General features: G+C 50.1%; 1 protein-coding gene across 1 annotated transcript; it reads left to right on the top strand.

The window, feature by feature from the left end:
• Positions 1-7,285: 7,285 nt before the first annotated feature.
• On the top strand, positions 7,286-18,150 carry BCKDHA (branched chain keto acid dehydrogenase E1 subunit alpha). Its single transcript, XM_078868214.1, has 8 exons — positions 7,286-7,490; positions 8,560-8,724; positions 10,461-10,656; positions 11,299-11,460; positions 12,556-12,762; positions 14,579-14,720; positions 15,241-15,412; positions 16,371-18,150. Exons 1-8 carry the CDS (start codon positions 7,380-7,382, stop codon positions 16,542-16,544), a joined length of 1,329 nt encoding a protein of 442 aa, XP_078724340.1. The 5' UTR covers positions 7,286-7,379; the 3' UTR covers positions 16,545-18,150.
• The last annotated feature ends 157 nt before the right edge of the window (positions 18,151-18,307 follow it).

The following is an 18,307-nucleotide window of genomic DNA, read 5'->3' as shown; positions in this document are numbered from 1 at the left end:
ACGCGTGTAGCTGTGTGTGTGTGAGTGAGTGTGTCAGGAGGAGGAGGCTGTCACGCGCGCCACGCGTGTGCACGTGCGCGCGCGCGTGGCGGGGCGGAGGTGTGAACGCCCGCGCCTCCATCCCGTCCGTGATTTCCCTGGAGACGCTGAGAGCGCGAGGCGGTAGTGGGTGGGGGAAGGTGGGGGGGGGGTAGTGGGTGGGGGAAGATGGGGGGGTAGTGGGTGGGGGAAGGTGGGGGGGGGGGGGAAGGTGGGGGGGGGAAGGTGGGGGGGGCGAGGTGGGGGGGGGGGCGAGGTGGGGGGGCGAGGTGGGGGTGGGTGGAAGCGTGTCTAGCGCGTGTGTTGAGGGCGGGACTGTGGTGGTGGTGGAGGACATGGACGGTGATGATGGTGACAGGTTGCGGAGGAGGCGGATGATGCTGGTTCAAGACGACGATGGTGGTGGGCTGATGGTGATGGAGAAGGGAAGGAGCGGGTGGCGAAGCTTTTGATGGTGATGCGGCGGTGGTCACGGAGGGTGATGATGGTGATGGTAATGATGGTGGTGGTTGGAGCGTAGTGTCTGCACGTGTGTGTGTGTGGAGTGGTGGCATCGTGCATTGCGCTACAAACTCTACGACCTGAGTTCGATTGCCAAACACGGCGAGCATCAGCGGGCGAGTGATATCAATCGGTTCCGAGCACAGCGGAGACAAAGGCGGCCGGGAGTTGTTCGAATCACATCACCTGCACGTGCGCGGCGTTGCGACCTTAATAGGTTCTCGCTCACAGCACCCAAAAGCATACGTAGGAGATGATGGTGGTAGTGGTGGTTGGTGGTGGTTGGTGATGAAGGATGATCATAATAGGGGTGGAGGAGGTTGAGGGTGATTGATGATGATGGTGATGTGGTGGTGGAGGAGGTTGAGGATGATGATGATGAGGTGGAGAAGGAGGGTGATGAGGGTGATTTGGTGGAGGAATGATGGGTGGAATTGATGAAGAGCTCCTTGAGGGGGGCAGGGATTGGGTGGGGATCGGTGGGAGGGTGGTGGCTGTCCATTATTGCAACTGGTGGTCCCCGCTGCGGGTTATGGGGGAAAACAAAGACAAGGCTCCCCCATATAGACTTCACATGATGTTGGGGCAGGTGCTGTTAGCGAGCACCTATGAAGCCCGGCACGGCACACGAGGGGGTGGGTGGCCAGCGCCAAACCCGACCGCCTTTGTCTTCCCAGTGGCGATGTTGACACACCGCACCAAGTACCCATTTGAGGCTGAGTCGACCTATGGGAGGCCCAGAACCGGTTCAGATAATCGTCACTGGGTGTTGGCCGTGAGCGGGAATCGAACTCGGATTCGCCGGGTTCGTAGCGCAGCGGCGCGCTAACCGCTACACCACCGCTCCCTACATTGGGAAAAACAGACACGCAAACACACACGGAAACACACATAACGGCGGGGCTATGGGGGGGAGGGGAGATGGCGGGCGGAGGGGGGGTCGGGGGGGATGGGTGTGTGATGGGGGGGATGGGTGTGTGATGGGGGGGATGGGTGTGTGATGGGGCCGCCTTCTGTCAAGGCATTATTCTGCTTCCCGGGCGAGCAGCGGGTCCCGTTTTCAATTAGGGTCCCATTCCCGTGCAGTATAAACACATTACGCACCGTAGATTGAACTTGTTAAGTTGACATATTACATCAACAGACGGGTATTCATTCTGTTTTTCACACTCGTAAGCCTCTGAAAGCGCATCACGCGACCGCCTCTTGCTAATGACAGTGCATTCATTTAGCATTAAGGCAGTTTTGAGCAGAGCCTCGCGAAAACAATGCCGTAAAACTGACACGCATCGCACGCGCGCGCGCACACACCACACACACGACACACGACGCATCTGACTGCACCGCACCACGCACCAATAAATAAAGACATCGCAGCTATTAGGAGCACACAGTTGTGTTTTATGGAACGCGGTGGGACGGGCTGAGTGAGGAGTGGAGGCGCAGCGGTTGACGCATTGTGCCATGATTGCCAAGCCACGGATATAGCATCAGTGGCCGGGGGATATCTCAACCGGTCCCTGAGTCCAACCCGAATCATCCACCAACACGCATTGACCACCGTGGCGAGGTACGGACAAAACGATCCACTGCGCTCTATGGATCCGGCTTATTGAGTTCGATTCCCGGCTATGGCTATGACATCAGCGGCGAGTGATAATCAGAACCGGTCAATGGGCCTACGTTAGCTTTTTCACCGACATGCACTGACCAGAGTGGGGAAGTATGGTAAAGCACCCCTCCTTTGACTGACATAGCTTAATCCAGCGTGTGGATTGACAAACAGTGGAAATGCAAAATTATGTTTAGTATTCAGCAGTTGATAGATCATGGCTAATGGTAATAATGATCCGGTAATATTTGCTCACGGAGAATGGCGTTCAACTGGTTGCCATCGTTGAATGAAGAGTAAACGAATAGAGGAATGAAACAGCTGACGTTTCGGCCGGGTGCCTTTAAAACGAGAATGTCGGCCAAAAATCCCCCCGAGAGAGAGAGAGATTTTAATCATCCTAATTAATTATATAACGCGCCTGGCCACCTGGACTAGAGGCCCTCTGAACAACTGCCCAGGGGTGAGTGAGGTCAGCGTTGGAAATTGGTAAATGTTGTAATTTAGTGCAGGGGAGCTTGGGATTTGGGTGATGGGTGACACACACACGCACATATATATGCGTACACGCGTAAACACAGACAAAGATCTCCCGTATAGCCTTCGTATTATTTTGGGGCAAGTACTGTTAGCGAACGCCTATGAAGGCCGGAACAGTGCACGAGAGGTGGCGGGGGGGCGGGTGAATGAGTGGCCAGCACCACGCGCGGCCGCTTTTGTTTCTCTATATCGGCGATGTTTACACGCCGCACCAGGTATTAATTTAAGGCTGAGTGCACCTAGGGGGAGGCCCAAGACCGGTTCAGATAATCGTCGCCGGTGTTGGCCGTGAGTGGGAATAAAACTCGGGTGGCCAGGTTCGTAGCGCAGCGTAGCGCTAACCGCTGCACCACCGCTCCGCATAGACGCGCACAATGACAAGCAGACCCGATTGCACATGTTCGTGAACGCAACACGTGCAAAATAGAAACGTACACATACACACGTGCACATATGCAAATGCAGTGCAAAGACAAACATCCCTCGTTTAGCCTTCAACAGACTGTTGGGGCAAGTGCTGTTAGCGAGTAGCACCTCTGCAGGCCAGCACGGCACACGAGGGAGTGGGTGGCCAATACCACGCCTGGCCGCCTTTGTCTCTGCACAAGGTACTCGTTTAAGGTCGAGTCGACCCACGGGAGACCCAGGACCGGTTTAGATAATCGTCACCGGCGTTGGTTGCGAGCGGGAATCGAACTCGGATTTCCAGGTTCGTAGCGCAGTGCGCTAATTACTGCGCCACCGCTCTTTGTGTGTGTCTACAGTATACATATACTGTATGCACACACGTTATACATACATATTGGGATTGGTAACGTCGTTTTTTTTGCATTACTGGTAACCGAATTAAAAAAACGGTTGAAACCGGTTACTGGTTTGGCACACGTATAGTACTGCATTACAATTTTTAAAACTGAGAATCATAGGAAAGCTGCGGTGGTGTTAATGGTCAGAAACATTGGACTTGCAATCAAGACAAGATCTCCCGGCGGGGTAGTTGAAACAAACTCACTCACTCACTCACCCTCTCTCACTCACCCACTCTCACTCACCCCCTCTCACTCACCCCCTCTCACTCAGCCAACCTCACTCACCCACTCTCACTCACCCACTCTCACCCACTCTCACTCACCCACTCTCACTCACCCACCATCACTCACCCACCCTCACTCACCCACTCTCACTCACCCACTCTCACCCACTCACCCACTCTCACCCAATCTCACTCACCCACACTCACTCACCCACCATCACTCACCCACTCTCACTCACCCACCCTCACTCATCCACCCTCACTCACCCACTCTCACTCACCCACTCGCACTCACCCACTCTCACTCACCCACTCTCACTCACTCTCACTCACCCACTCTCACTCACCCACCATCACTCTCCCACCCTCACTCACCTACTCTCACTCACCCAATCTCACTCACGCACCCTCACTCACCCACTCTTACTAACCCACTCTCACTCACCCACTCTCACTCACCCACTCTCACCCACTCTCTCTCACCCACTCTCACTCACCCACCCTCACTCAACCACTCTCACTCACTCACTCTTACTCACCCACTCCCACCCACTCCCACTCACCCACCCTCACTCATCCACCCACTCTCACCCACTCTCACTCACCCACCTTTACTCACCCACTCTCACTCACTCTCACCCACCATCACTCACCCACCCTCACTCACGCACCTTCACTCACCCACTCTCACCCACTCTCACTCACTCACTCTCACCCACTCTAACTCACCCACTCTCACTCACCCACTCTAACTCACCCACTCTTACTCACCCACCCTCACTCATTCACTCTCACTCACCCACTCTCACTCACCCACTCTCACCCACTCTCACTCACCCACTCTCACCCACTCTAACTCACCCACTCTAACTCACCCACTCTCACTCACCCACTCTAACTCACCCACTCTTACTCATTCACCCTCACTCACCCACTCTCACTCACCCAATCTCACTCACCCACCCTCACTCACCCACTCTCACTCCATCGGTCACCCACCTACTCATTCTCATTCACTGGGCTGGCACCTGACAGTGATGATCGGTGAGGGTCGGTTGGTTGGCACGAGATGCGTTAATAACACCGCATGGCTAAGGATTTATTTATTTATTTACACGCGTATATTTCATTTTTCTTTGCAGTAACCAGGAGGTGGAGTGGGGAAGGGGGTGGGCGTGGGTCAGCCCCCCCCTCCCATTCCATCCCCTTCTCCCCATCTCCCCCCCACGGGAGCCTCGACTTCAATTCCCCGCAAGAAAATGAGAAAAACTCCAGCTCAGAGAAGCGTTTAAGAGGCGAGGGATGCAGATAGGTGGGGTACTATGGGGGGCAATTGAGGCGAGGATATTCGTCTGTGGTGGGTCACGGACGGGGTGAGGGGCGGAGGGCGCTCCCTCCGCCCCCCCCCCATCACGGGGCGTTAATCAAAGTTGGGCGACCGTACAGAATCAGAATCTTTATTGAGACTGGAGGTGGAATCCGATGAGCTATGAAGCTTTCTTCCACCCCCACCCCCCCACAGATGTCCAGTATGGGGCGTGTCAGCAAATTTACAACAGCAAACAATTCAAAAAAAACGATAAGAGTGCAAAAAAAATGGTCAGCAAGTAAATCAATATTAATAAGTAATAAACAAATTATTATTTGATTTAAGGCTTTCGTGACTGCAGGGATTCATATTCTTGGTCACGTAGAAGGGAAATAATAAATTAATATTATCACGTAGAAGGGAAATAATAAATTAATATTTTTTCCCATTCTACGTGACTTTACCGAATATTTCCCTTCTACGTGACTTTACCGAAAGAACCAAGAAAACAAATTAATGTTATACGAGTCCGATTTATCAAGAGCTGTCCGTTCCTGAATTCACGCGTGCGTGTGGGGGCTGCTGTGGTTGGCAGCTATGCACCGGGACCCTTACTCAGGTGCAGTGGCGAGGAAGGAGCTGTGTTGTCCTTTTTGTTGATGATTGATGATGATCATTGATGATGATGATGGCAACAATTGGTGATAATCGTTGCGAAGCGACAATGGATGAAGATGAGTCTATGATGATGCGTATGATGCTGATGGCAACAATGTACGATGATTGATGACTTAGTAATTGATCATGAGGACAATAACTGAAGACCACAGATAAAGGTGACCATCAGGATGCTTAGGATGATGATGGTGGTGAGTATAATTAATATCGTGTTTAAATCAAACGTGACCTCAAGATGACCTTGTATTAATTGTCATGGGTTTGTAGCACCGTGCCTCTTGAGGTTCAATCATCAGCTTTTTTTGTATTTCAATCACACATAAGTCAATACATTGACAAAAAAAACCTACTGTGTGGCCTTAAAATGAAAAATAAAAAACACAATAGATGACGTTTCGGCCACATCTCTTCATAGCACATTTATGAATCAGGGCAATTTTAAGGCCACGGTTTTCTTCACGAATGTGGTGAGCTTTGTTGTTTGGGCTTGGGCATCACCGTGTGTGTGTGATGTCAGCCAACCCATGGCACACCACCTGGGCCTGTCCCGTGGCCTCCAGTCAGCGAGCCTTCGACACTTCACGCGGCCCCAGAGTGCACCTGGCCTGGCACAAGCGCCGTTGGTGCGAATGGCGGCCGCTCTTGTTGTTCTATGATGGTGGCAATCATGCCATTAAAGCGAACACAAACTAGAATTGACCATGAAGGCAATGGGTCGGCAAACAAAATAACAATAATATTTTTTGTTCGAATTTGGTAATAGTAATAATTGGAAAAAAAGCCTCAATATTGCAAGAGCCGCAATGCATGTGGTCAATACGAGAGGTTCCTTAACAATTTTTACATTTTTTTATTTTACCATATAAGGCCCACTGAGATATTCGCTTCTTTTTCAAAGCGAACTGGCCACAAATTATACCTCAACGAAGTGGCTAATCATGTGGACATTGATAGCAGCCAAATACTCTAAACGCGTGACGTTGATTCTAAATGTGGAGGGAAAAACCGGAGGAGCCGGAGAAAAATCATCTCGACCATGGGAAGAGAGACACTCAAATTCCAAATATACAGAGCAGGCGTCAGTGGTCGGGATCGAACCCACGACACCTCCTGTATACCAGGCATTTCGCCACGAAGCAGTCCTTAAAAGAGCCACATGCGGTTACAGAGCCGCAGATTGTCGACCCCTGGATGAAGGCAAAGCTGTCAACCCATACGATATACCCGTATTCTTGTACAGGGAAATTGAGTTTTCTGGTCCATACGGCGTACAGCCGTTTCAATACAGGCACATTGTTGTTGTTGTCTATTTGATTGTGTTCTTCCTTATGATGAGAATTTGTAGGATGAACATTGACATTTATAAGGGCACGGGGTGACAAATAAGGTCAGAATAGGTCTGTAGTAAGGTAGGGCACTGATAAGGAGTTGACAGGTATGTGAAGGCCCACATTCTTATGCTGCTCCCAATGTCTAAGTGCTGTCCCCCCCCTCCATCTCTCGCTGAGTGGGGGGGGGTGTGCAGGGAGCCGCCCCCCCAATCTCGCCCTGTGAGTGGATGAGGCCCCCGTGACGTCACCTCTCCGCCTCCACTGCGCGCCGTTGTTCCTCGCAAACGACACTCGCCGTGCTCCACTGCTGGATCGCGCTGCGAAGTGACACACGCTATGGCGCTTCACCGCAGCCTCCGATCTCTGCTGCCGCTGCCGTTCAGGGTCGCTCGCCCGAGCCTCAGGACTCTACCGCCGCGACCGGGGAAGCGATTCTTATCCGTCTCCGTGAGTGCCTGGCGCGATAGGGGTCGTTCGGTTGTCAGGAGGCGGCGGTGGCTCGGATAGAATCGCCTGCCCGGGACGGCGCGTGTTGGTCGGTAGAGCGCGCTAGGCCGCGGTGGGTGGTGAGTCGAGGTGTTGTTTTTTTTACATTTGTAATAATAATAATTAACAAACAAAAATATTGACGTTGAATACAGGGGTGTGTGTGTGTCACTGAAGCAGTTTGTGGCAATTTAGTTACTCTGAAGTAGGATGTGTGTGTGTGTGTGCGTGTGTTGCAATTTAGAATTATTCATTGATCTGAAAGATGACGTGTTGATAGCCCTTTGGTTAATCCACGCAATTTGCCAGTGCCAGTTGGGAGCGTCTACACGTGTGAATATGTACACGATATGAGATCAAGTTAATAAACACTTGGTCGTAACTTGCGTACCTGATCTACAAAACCAAAAGTACATTATTTCATAAGTTTGCTTTTACAACTAAAAAAATCACGTATAAGTATTCATTTAACCGAATAGAATGTCGATAATTATGCACTGGTGTATGTATGGACTGACTTATGACGTGGAAATGTATTGCAGCCAAATACTCTAAATGGGTGCTATGTTGAACTACGTAGCCACCGATGATAATCGGAGGTTTAAGAGTTACGTGACCAGACCCTTACCTTTACGCCCCTGCATTCCACAGTGAGGAAGTTGGTCTGGGAGGCACCTTGGAATTAATTAAGAGCTGTAAATAACAGGAACGTGTAACCCAGAGAGGTCGTCGAGACGAATGAACGAGTAGCAGAAAAACAATATGAGATAATACTCCCAAGAGGAAACCCTCCCAAGCAGATAGAGCGATGAAGCTTGATATAGCATTACAGAAACCACGCATATGCATGCTATTTATTGTTTTTGTTACAGATAAATTATAATTATCGATACAATTGACGTCGGTAAAATAGTGGACATCTGCGAAAAAGAGCTTCATAGCTCGTCGGATTCTTCCGGCCTAAATAAAGATTCTGAATTGAACGTCCGCTGTTGTTCTCCCCACTCCCTCCCCGATGTTGATTGAGCAGTGCGCCCGTCGTCAGGACCTGGACGACAAACCGCTTTTCCCGGGAGCGTCGGCCGAGTACTCGGACACCATGGAGTTCATCCAGCCCAACGTGATCGCTGGCATCCCCGTCTACCGCGTTATGGACCGCCAGGGCCAGATCATCAACCCCAAGGAGGACCCCAAGGTTTGTGGGTTTTTTGCCACGGTGGCGAGATGTTAACGACCTCGCCTGGTATAGAGGAGGTCGTGGATTTGATGCTGGCTCTGACGCCTGTTTGCGTGTGTCTCTCCCCGTGGTCGCGTGGATTTTTCTCCGTGTCATTCGGTTTTTTTCTCCACCTTTAAAAACGTGCTTTTAGAGTATTTGGCTGCTATAAATTTCCACGTGATAAGCCACTTGGTTGAGCCATCATTTGTAGCCAGGTTGCTTCTGAAAAATAGCTATATAGCTTAGTGTTGTGAAAAATATAAAATAATTTAAATAAAAACAATTGCTAGTCCCTTGGTGCATTGCACACGGTAGTCACCCACCCCACTTTACGAGGGAGCATGCAAAGAGGATTTTCTATTAAAACTGTTTCGACTGAAACATAGGCAGGGCAGATTAAAGTTGTCAAATGGTGGACGGGTGGCTCAGAGGTCAGAGCGCTGAGGTCCTGGGTTCGAATTCGGATATCAGCCACTATTGGGGCTCAGAAATTCAGCATATAACATGAGAGCTGCATTGCACAAATTGTCATTGCAGTTAAATTGCTGCACAGATTGGACTTTAGACAGACTCTGGGACCTGTTTACTTTTCTGTGGAATCACATTTTGCATGCTGCCGCAGTTTTTTGTGCTATTTTTGGATTTGAAAGTGTTCAAGTGATTGCTGGACAACAGCCAGACGCTACTTTACATCTAAACAACACCGGACAGCGTTTATAACTATTATTAAATCAAGTGGCATTTAAAACTGGGTGAAGTTGTGGTGCAGTGGTTAGCGTATTGGGCTATATGAACTTGGCGACCCATGTACGATTCCTGGGCATTGCTTATATCAGTGACGAGTGATATCAGAACTGCTCCAATCAACAGTGACCAATATCGCGAAGTATGATAATACCACCCCATGACTGGCCTGCCATTGGAGGGAGATTCCTCATCTATCAGTGAATTGATAAAGGGCTGTGCATTATTATTATTATTATTGATAAAGATTTCCAAATAATGTTGACAGTGTTTGTGCACGAGTAATATCTCTCCTTCCCCAACGTGGGGGGGGGGGGCACTAGATCTCTCACAAAGATGGTCCAATATGAGAAAAACGTTTGTTTAAAATTACGTTGCTATGAATGACTTAAAAAAATTAAAAACTGGTCGAAATCATTCAACGGGAGCCCAAAAAATTTGAGATACAAAACAAAGCAAAATTATTGTTTGTATGAATGCAAACAACTGTCTGTAACGGCTACCCATCTGCTTCCATACTGATAATTACATAATTGTGAAGACAAACACATGTTGGAACGCATTGCATAATCCATGTGCATGCATGATTTTTCTCAACTAGTATTTTTGTTAAAACAGCAGCAGATATACAAGTTGCTCAAGTGCAAGTGTGTGTGTGTTCCCCCACGTGGGGTGCGGTGGTGTATTGGTTAGCGCGCTGCGCTCGAGCCCGGCATCCCGAGTTCAATTCCCACTCACGGCCAAGGTTGACTCAGCCTCAAATGAGTACCTGGTGTGGTGTGTAAACATCACAACTGGGGAGACAAAGGCGGCCGGGCGTGGTGCTGGCCACCCACCCTCTCACGTGCCCTGCTGGCCTTCACAGGTGCTACTCGCTTACCGCACTTGCCCCAACAACAGTCCGTTAAGGCTATAAGGGGGGATCTTTGTCATTGTCTTTTTGTTTCCCCCCACTTGCCCTGGAGTAGCTGGACAAGGACACGGTGCTGAAGATGTACAAGAAGATGACCCTGCTCAACACGATGGACCGCATCCTGTACGAGTCGCAGCGGCAGGGACGCATCTCCTTCTACATGACCAACTACGGCGAGGAGGGCACCCACATGGGCAGCGCTGCTGCCCTTGAGCCGCATGACCTCGTGTTCGGCCAGTACCGGGAGGCCGGTGAGCCACCGCTGTCGTGTACACGTGACTTACAAAAAGGGGGGCTTCCGATTCATCGATTGATTTGGCAATTACTTTTATCTATTTTTTTTACATATTCATTTTGAGTGATTTTCTCACCTTTCCTATACATTACACTCCAATCGTTTGTTTAGGATCATTGGTTGTAATTGTCTGACCTGCCCCTACTGGAGATCTGCGAAAAAGAGCTCATCAGATTTCTCCAGGATAAATAAAGATTTTGATTCTGATTAGCTCATGTTTAAATGATAATTTTATTTTATATAGCGTCATTCATGCAAATTCATTCCACAACGCTACACATCAATTATCCAGTTCCATACACAGATAATACAAAAACTAAACCCCACTACTTAGCATAAAACAAATACATAAATGTCGAGAAAAAAATACACAACAAGAAAACAGGCGTGATATACATTTCCTATGACCCTACCCTAACTCTAACCCATTGCCTGTGATGAATACAAACGCAATCTGCCACCACTCCACCCCACCCCAAAAAAAACCTATTCATAATGTAACTTATTTTATAAGTGATTTGGATCTCACCCCGCACCCCTTGTCGATTTCATGACCGCCGTCGATTGTTTGCCTTCTTGCAACCGCCGTTGTCGCCAGGCGTTCTGATGTGGCGAGGCTTCCCGCTCGACCTGTTCATGTCGCAGTGCTACGGCAACGTGGATGATCCGGGCAAGGGACGGCAGATGCCCGTTCACTACGGATCGAACGAGCTCAACTTCGTCACCATCTCCTCCCCGCTCGCCACGCAGATCCCGCAGGGTGAGTGTCGGGAGTGTTGGAGTCTCGGAAGAAGCGTCGGCCGCTCACCCCGCCAGAAATTCCACCGCCAGCTACTGAGTGTTTGGCTGCTATAAATGTCCACGTGATAAGCCACTTCATTGAGCTATCATTTGCGATGGCCAGGTTACTTCGAAAAAAAGAGCTATGTTCAAATCTAGAATTAAGAGCTATATCGTTCAGTGAGCCTTACCTGGTAAAATAAACAAAAAAATGTTTATAGTTTCGTTCAGAGTCTTGGGCACTGCACCTCATCGCCATCATCATCATCATAATCATTTAATATTCTTACCAAGCTTCATAGGTCAGTACTTCTCAAAGCACATCCATGGTGGTTAAACGTGTGGACCGAATTCCTACAGATTTATAAATGCATGTGCGTGGGCTGGATGAGGGTCTCCCTCAAATTCATCGCCATTCCTAGTTGACCTGCGATGAAACAATCCGTCGAACTCATGCCCACGAGCTGATTTCCCGGCTCCAGTTTCAAGTGCTCGGAGCTTATTTACGGCTTTCCCTCGGTCCCTGAAGAAGCTCCCGACGCGTGAAGCGAAACATCGAGCCTCGTGCCGAACAACACGCGGTACAATCCGAAAGGACGTCGGAGAACTACGCAGCAGCACAATCGTGAAAACCTTACGCGGTAGTGTTCACCCGAGTAGCTGGCACCATGTGTAAACATCGCCACTGGAGTGGAGAGATGAAGGGGGGCCGTGCATTATGCTGACCGCACTCTGTCTCTTCTTGCGCTTTGCCATTCTTGTTTCGCTCTTTATTCTGACACACAAAGACAGAGATCCCCCGTATAGCCTTAACATACTGTTGGGGCAAGTGCTGTTGGCGAGCATCGACGATGAAGGCCGGCACGGTACACGAGGGGATGGTGGCCAGGACCACGCCCGACCGCCTTTGTCTCCCCAGTGCTGATGTTTTTACACACCGCACCAAGTACTTCTTTATAATGTGGCTGAGTCGACCTAGGTTGAGGCCCAGGACCAGGAATCGAACTTGGGCCACCAGGTTCGTAGCACAGCAGCGCGCTAACCGCTGCACTACCGCACCCCACAACGCACGCAGCCGTGGGTGCCGCCTATGCCTACAAGCGCGCCAACAACGACCGCGTGGTGATCTGCTACTTCGGGGAGGGCGCGGCGAGCGAGGGCGATGCCCACGCCGGATTCAACTTCTCCGCCACGCTCGAGTGCCCCGTCATCTTCTTCTGCCGCAACAACGGCTACGCGATCTCCACCCCCACGGACGAGCAGTACCGTGGAGACGGCATCGGTACGGAGTTTTAAACCACGGTAGAAAACCTCTCAAAGCCGGACTTCAGGGTAAGCCGGACATCGGCGGTTTAGCTGGAAGGCTACCCCGAAGTATAAATGAAATAAAATGCTCGACAACAAGAAATCGGATTGCATGCTAACGTAAGGCTGTGCGCTTGCAGGTTACGGCTTGCTGCTTTGCCCTTGCAGTTCTAAATATGTGTAATTTTACGTTGCGTGAAATTCTCTGAAGCTTTGCTCAAATCACGTGGTCTGTGCTCCCAATTCCCATTGTTCATGTGTTTGACATTTATTTTACAAAGTGAATTCGATGTTAAAAAAATTATTCGGCCTTCCACGTCCCACTCCTTAATATTGCAACGTATATAAACCCCAGCTTCTATCTGTCAGGTTAACCAGTTTACGATTAAGTTATAAAATGAAAACAATCTGTGGCCAGTTTCTTTAATCTTAACGTAAAAGTTAATCAAAAACTTTTTCACATTTAAAAAGGACGTACGCGAGATGTTTGTTTGTTGAACATCTTTCTCACCGTATGCAGCCAACCGTGCTAATAGGAGGTGCTGGGAAATATGAGTCGCTTAATTGGCACGGACACGTGCTCTTGCCGAAAAGTTCACCAAATATTAATTTTTATCCATAGGTCAATGGGTTTGATCAATAATTTAATTACAAGACCTGTTATGCGCACGGTCTTCTTAATGCGTAATTACAGGAGCCTTTAATTTTATCAGTTGCCAGAAGTTTATGGCTTTGGCAGTGGTCATTATGGCGTCGGCTGATTGGCTGTAAACCTGCTTGGCTTCCTAGTGACTTTGTCTGTGCCCGCCTTCATGCCAGTCTCAGACACCGCCACGCTTGCACGTTTCTTGATTACAATCGCCGTGGCGCACGCCGATGATCAAACAGTGTGAGCCACCAATTGTAGAGCCCCCATCGTCCAGAAATGCTTTTCCCCTGCTATGCGTGCTGCTGACTCCCTGCCCTTGTTCAAGGATGGCCTCAAGATCTTCCTCTTTTATTCATATGCCTGTGACCGACTGCCTCTCTCCGTATGAATAAGCCCAGTTTTTTTCACAGCGTCATGAGATGTGGCCGCATTTATACTCTATTTGAATCCAAACTGTGTTCTAAATATAAGTGTTGGTGGATAATGTAGAGATTTGGAAAACTCCCAACCCCATTGGGCTACGCGGTGGTACAGAAATTGGGTCGTGAAGCCTTTCTCTCTTAATGCAAGTCCATCCGTGAACCTCTCCGTGCTTTTTTTTTGCACTCTCTTCAGTCTTTGTTCCATTTTCTTGGTCCATGTTTCTGACTCGTGTCACAGCCGGTGTAATATACACAGACTAAAAACTTTGGGAAGATTGAGGTGATGCTCTTCAGTACTACCCCCTCTCGTGTGCGCTTCGGCTTGTCTTCCAGGCATCCCAATGTAGGCTTCCCCCCCACCCCCCCGTTGTTATTATGAACCCTTTCCTGTTCAGGGTGGGGTGTCCTGTTCACCTCTGAATCTCGGAACGCGCGAGGTGCTCGGCGTTAATTTTATTTAGAGAGACGTAGCGCCGTTGTTCTTAAAGACATTGTCACTCACCACAGAGAACCGCAGAGACACCGTCGCACCGCACTACGATGGCTAGCCCCAAACTGTGGCACAAGCCCTCCCCGTGTGGTCTTGCGGGAGCCTCGGTACCGATAAAGTTATTTTATTTTTCTCCCGCATTATTTTTGATGGCATACACACGTACGTCATAAAAGCCGATTACGTCATCGGAACAGGAAAGGGGTTAACGAGCGTGTGATGTCCGTCGCAGCGGCGCGGGGCCCGGGCTACGGGATCCTGTCGATCCGCGTGGACGGCAACGATGTGTTCGCCGTGTACAACGCCACGCGGGAGGCACGCAGGCGCGCAGTCAGTGAGAACCAGCCCACGCTCATCGAGGCCATGACCTACCGGTGAGCGCCACCTTCCTCCCGCCTCCCGAGCCACTGCCGAGGTTGGCGGAGAGGACAAACGTACGTCACAATGCCTTTGTTATATTTGTATTTTTATTATATATTTTTATTGCAGCAACATGCAGGGCCCGGCCAAAACCACACAGCGGGAGATACCAATGACAGGATACAAAATCCGCAAACGTCTATTCCGGCGTGGCTGGACCACGTGAAAGGGGGCGAAACGAAGGGGGGCAAGGTGCCCCCCCCCCCCCCCCACTGCTCCAGCCAAGTGGGGACCTCATGCGGGCGGGGGAGGGAAATAGATGATTTAAATGGGGAGGGGAGACGGGCAGGGGGGAGAATAATAACCAACACACTCAGGGAAGGCCTGGGGAGAGGGGGGAAGAGGGGGGGAGATAATGCTTTGCTCTCTGGATAGAGGGGTGTCTGTCATTGTTTCTGCCTGTGTTGTTGTTGTGATACATTCGTTGGCTTGGCCGTTAAACGCGAGTTGCGCACTGCGATGGGCGCGTCTCAGGATCGGGCACCACAGCACAAGCGACGACAGCTCGGCGTACCGCTCGGTGGACGAGGTCAACTACTGGGACAAGCAGGACCACCCGATCTCGCGACTCCGCAACTACATGCTCCGCGAGAGCATGTGGAACGACTCGCTGGAGAAGGACTGGCGCAAGCAGTCTCGCAAGCTGGTACCGCGTTCGCGCGCACACACACACACGCCCACAACAAAGAACCCCCGTATAGCCTTAACAGACTGTAGGGGCAAGTGCTGTTAGCGAGCACCTATGAAGGCCGGCACGGCACACGCCCGACCGCCTTTGTCTCCCTAGTGGCGACGTTTACACATCGCACTAGGTACTCATTTTAGGCTGAGTCGACCTAGGGGAGGCCCGGGACCGGTTCAGATAATCGTCACTGGGTGTTGGCCGTGAGCGGGAATCGAACTCGGGTCGCCGGGTTCATAGCGCAGCGCGCTAACCGCTACACTATCGCTCCCCACACACACACACCCACACACACACCCACACACACACCCACACACACACCCACACACACACCCACACACACACCCACACACACACCCACACCCACACACACACCCACGAGAGCCGCACTGCTTCTCCACCAGCTCCGTTTCGTCTGCAGCCAACTGCTGTATGGGTATCGTGTTTCTCTTTTTTGGGGCGTAGGTGCCCCGGCTACGAAGAATGGGGGGGGGTAAATTGGGTCAGGCGGGTCGCCCTGTTTCGTTGAATCTCTTTAGAACTGGTTTCTAGTTTGTTGTCCTTCCCCGGCATCTCCGATTAACGCGGTTGGCTAACGTACGGTGCGAAAGAAGTTCAACATATGTACATAGTACAAATCATACATACGTACGCACATTCCTTGCACCCAGGGCCCGTGCTAGCCGCGCCACACCACGCTGCCGAGCGGTGGCAAATTCACCCTCTTCAGCGATTTGCCCATGAACAGACGTGCGTAGGTGTTAACGGGAGTCATTTCTGCAGATGTGTAATAATTGGATCCGGCAAGAACCACCTTCCCCACGTCACCGCGGACAAGGGAGTAATGTTGCCGTGTTGGTTACCGAATCTTCCAGCGTCGTATCGCTCGGGGTCGCGCTTACTTTCGTCCCGCGCGCCGCAGGTCCTGGAGGCGTTCGAGAAGGCGGAGAAACGACTCAAGCCGAGCCCCTCGGAGCTCTTCCACGACGTGTACAAGGAGATGACGCCGCACATCCAGCGGCAGATGGATGAGATGAGACGCCACGTCAAGATCTACGGAGAGCACTACCCCATGGACAAGTTTGACAAGTTCTGACTCGCTCTCCCTCCGCCAATTGACGACGAACATGTTTCCAGCGTCGGGCCACGATTCCTCTCCCGCCCCTAATCCCCGTGTGCCTGTCTCCGTACATCTGTGAGGACGTCCAACCGTCCCGTGACGTGGAAGAAACAATACCGTTCTGTAATATTGCATGCACGCTCATTACACCGACAGATTAGTAGCAAACGTTTTTACTCGCAGTCAGAGCCTGTGTTGCACTTTAGAGGTGGATAATCTATTTATGGTGTCCTAAGTCATTTTGGGGGGGGGGGGGGGAGGGTTTTCGTTAATCCTGGTTTTAGTTGACGTGCCACGATTTGTGTTGACGCCTGTTTAAAGAAAGCACAGTTTCGAAATGGAACCTTTGCAAAAAAAGATTTCGGCTGGGTTGAACCGCACAAGAAAATCGTAGCCGGCATCGCATGCCGAGACGTTTGAAAATCTACCGCACTTTGGGAGCGTTCCAAATATTTCACCACCGTCTCTCGGCGATGGGTGGTGTGGGTTTGTTGCGTAGCGCGTGTCGCCAGCGGTCATGGCAGGTGCGCTGGCGATGCTCGCGCTGCAGGTTTTTACGTTTCAAAGGATGCATAAGCTTCTTGATTTTACTCACTCTCCTGAGCTGTGGCCGTTTCATCATGAACTAGATTGCTGCAAGGGGGGACGCTATAGCACAACAACAAGGCTGGAGTCGCAGCAGCGCGTTTGCTTTTGTCCAACTTGTAAATTTAAAAAGTAGTTTTTGATTAAAAGAACATGCAGTTACGAATTGGGATTAAATTAAACAATCTTGTTGAAGATACCAGTTGGCATTCATCAGCGGCTTAATGCAACTTAGTCTGGAAGGAGTTGGAATGTTATTTATTTCATTGTGAGCCTTGATTAACAAGCAGATTGCATCTTGGCCCAATGCTATCTAGTGTTAAGACAGTTTTAATAGAGACATGGGGAATTAGTGCCAGAATAATTGGCAATAAATGTTACATTAACTCGAGCGTTAAGTGCATTGTTGGGGATCCAAGTAAATGTGGAGTTGAAAATTAAAATACGGAAACATTTGAACATAAAAACCCTAGGTGTTTAAGGGTATCTGAACAGGTTAGTAACTGAACCAGCTGATCCTATAATTATTTATCCAGGAAAGCCACACCGACTCTTCGAGGGTCCTGCATTTGGGTTTTCTATTTTAAGATTGTTTTCAGCTAATTAATGAGCGCTTATGCGCGAGGGAGAAACACTGCATCCCTGTACAGACGGAAGCAGATGGCGATTCGTCTACTCGCTGTAACTGCCTTCTGGAGAGGACAGAGTGATGGCAACCTCGACACCCACGGGAAGAAGGGAGTTGAACAACAACATTCGTGCGATCCCCCACCAGCCCTGGCTTCCTCCACAAATGCTGGATGATTCCAGGCCACACGTATAGGCAAACGCCCAGCTAAAAATGAAAATCGCATTCGCAGCCGAAATTAGCAATTACGGTTGGAGTGGCTTAAAATAATTGGTCACAGGTGACGTCCGACAATGATGTGTTCATGTTTTGTTTGTAGCAATTGTGTTGAAGGTGTGATATTGACAAAATAAACAGTTGAAAACGACAGTATATGTGGAGTTGATTATTTAATTTGGGTGGGTAATAAATTAGTTTGCCAATTTGTAGAGTGATTTTAAGAAAACATAAGAGAAAAGTTTATACTGGTAGGAACCTCCTGGTTCCACCAGCCCACAGGGGATTATTGTGTCCGTCCGTCGTGCAT

Source organism: Lampetra fluviatilis, chromosome 25 (genome assembly GCF_964198595.1).
Source record: "Lampetra fluviatilis chromosome 25, kcLamFluv1.1, whole genome shotgun sequence".
In the NCBI taxonomy this organism is placed as follows: Eukaryota; Metazoa; Chordata; class Hyperoartia; order Petromyzontiformes; family Petromyzontidae; genus Lampetra; species Lampetra fluviatilis.
Note: the sequence above shows the minus strand (reverse complement) of the source record. Positions and strands in the feature narration are given on the sequence as shown.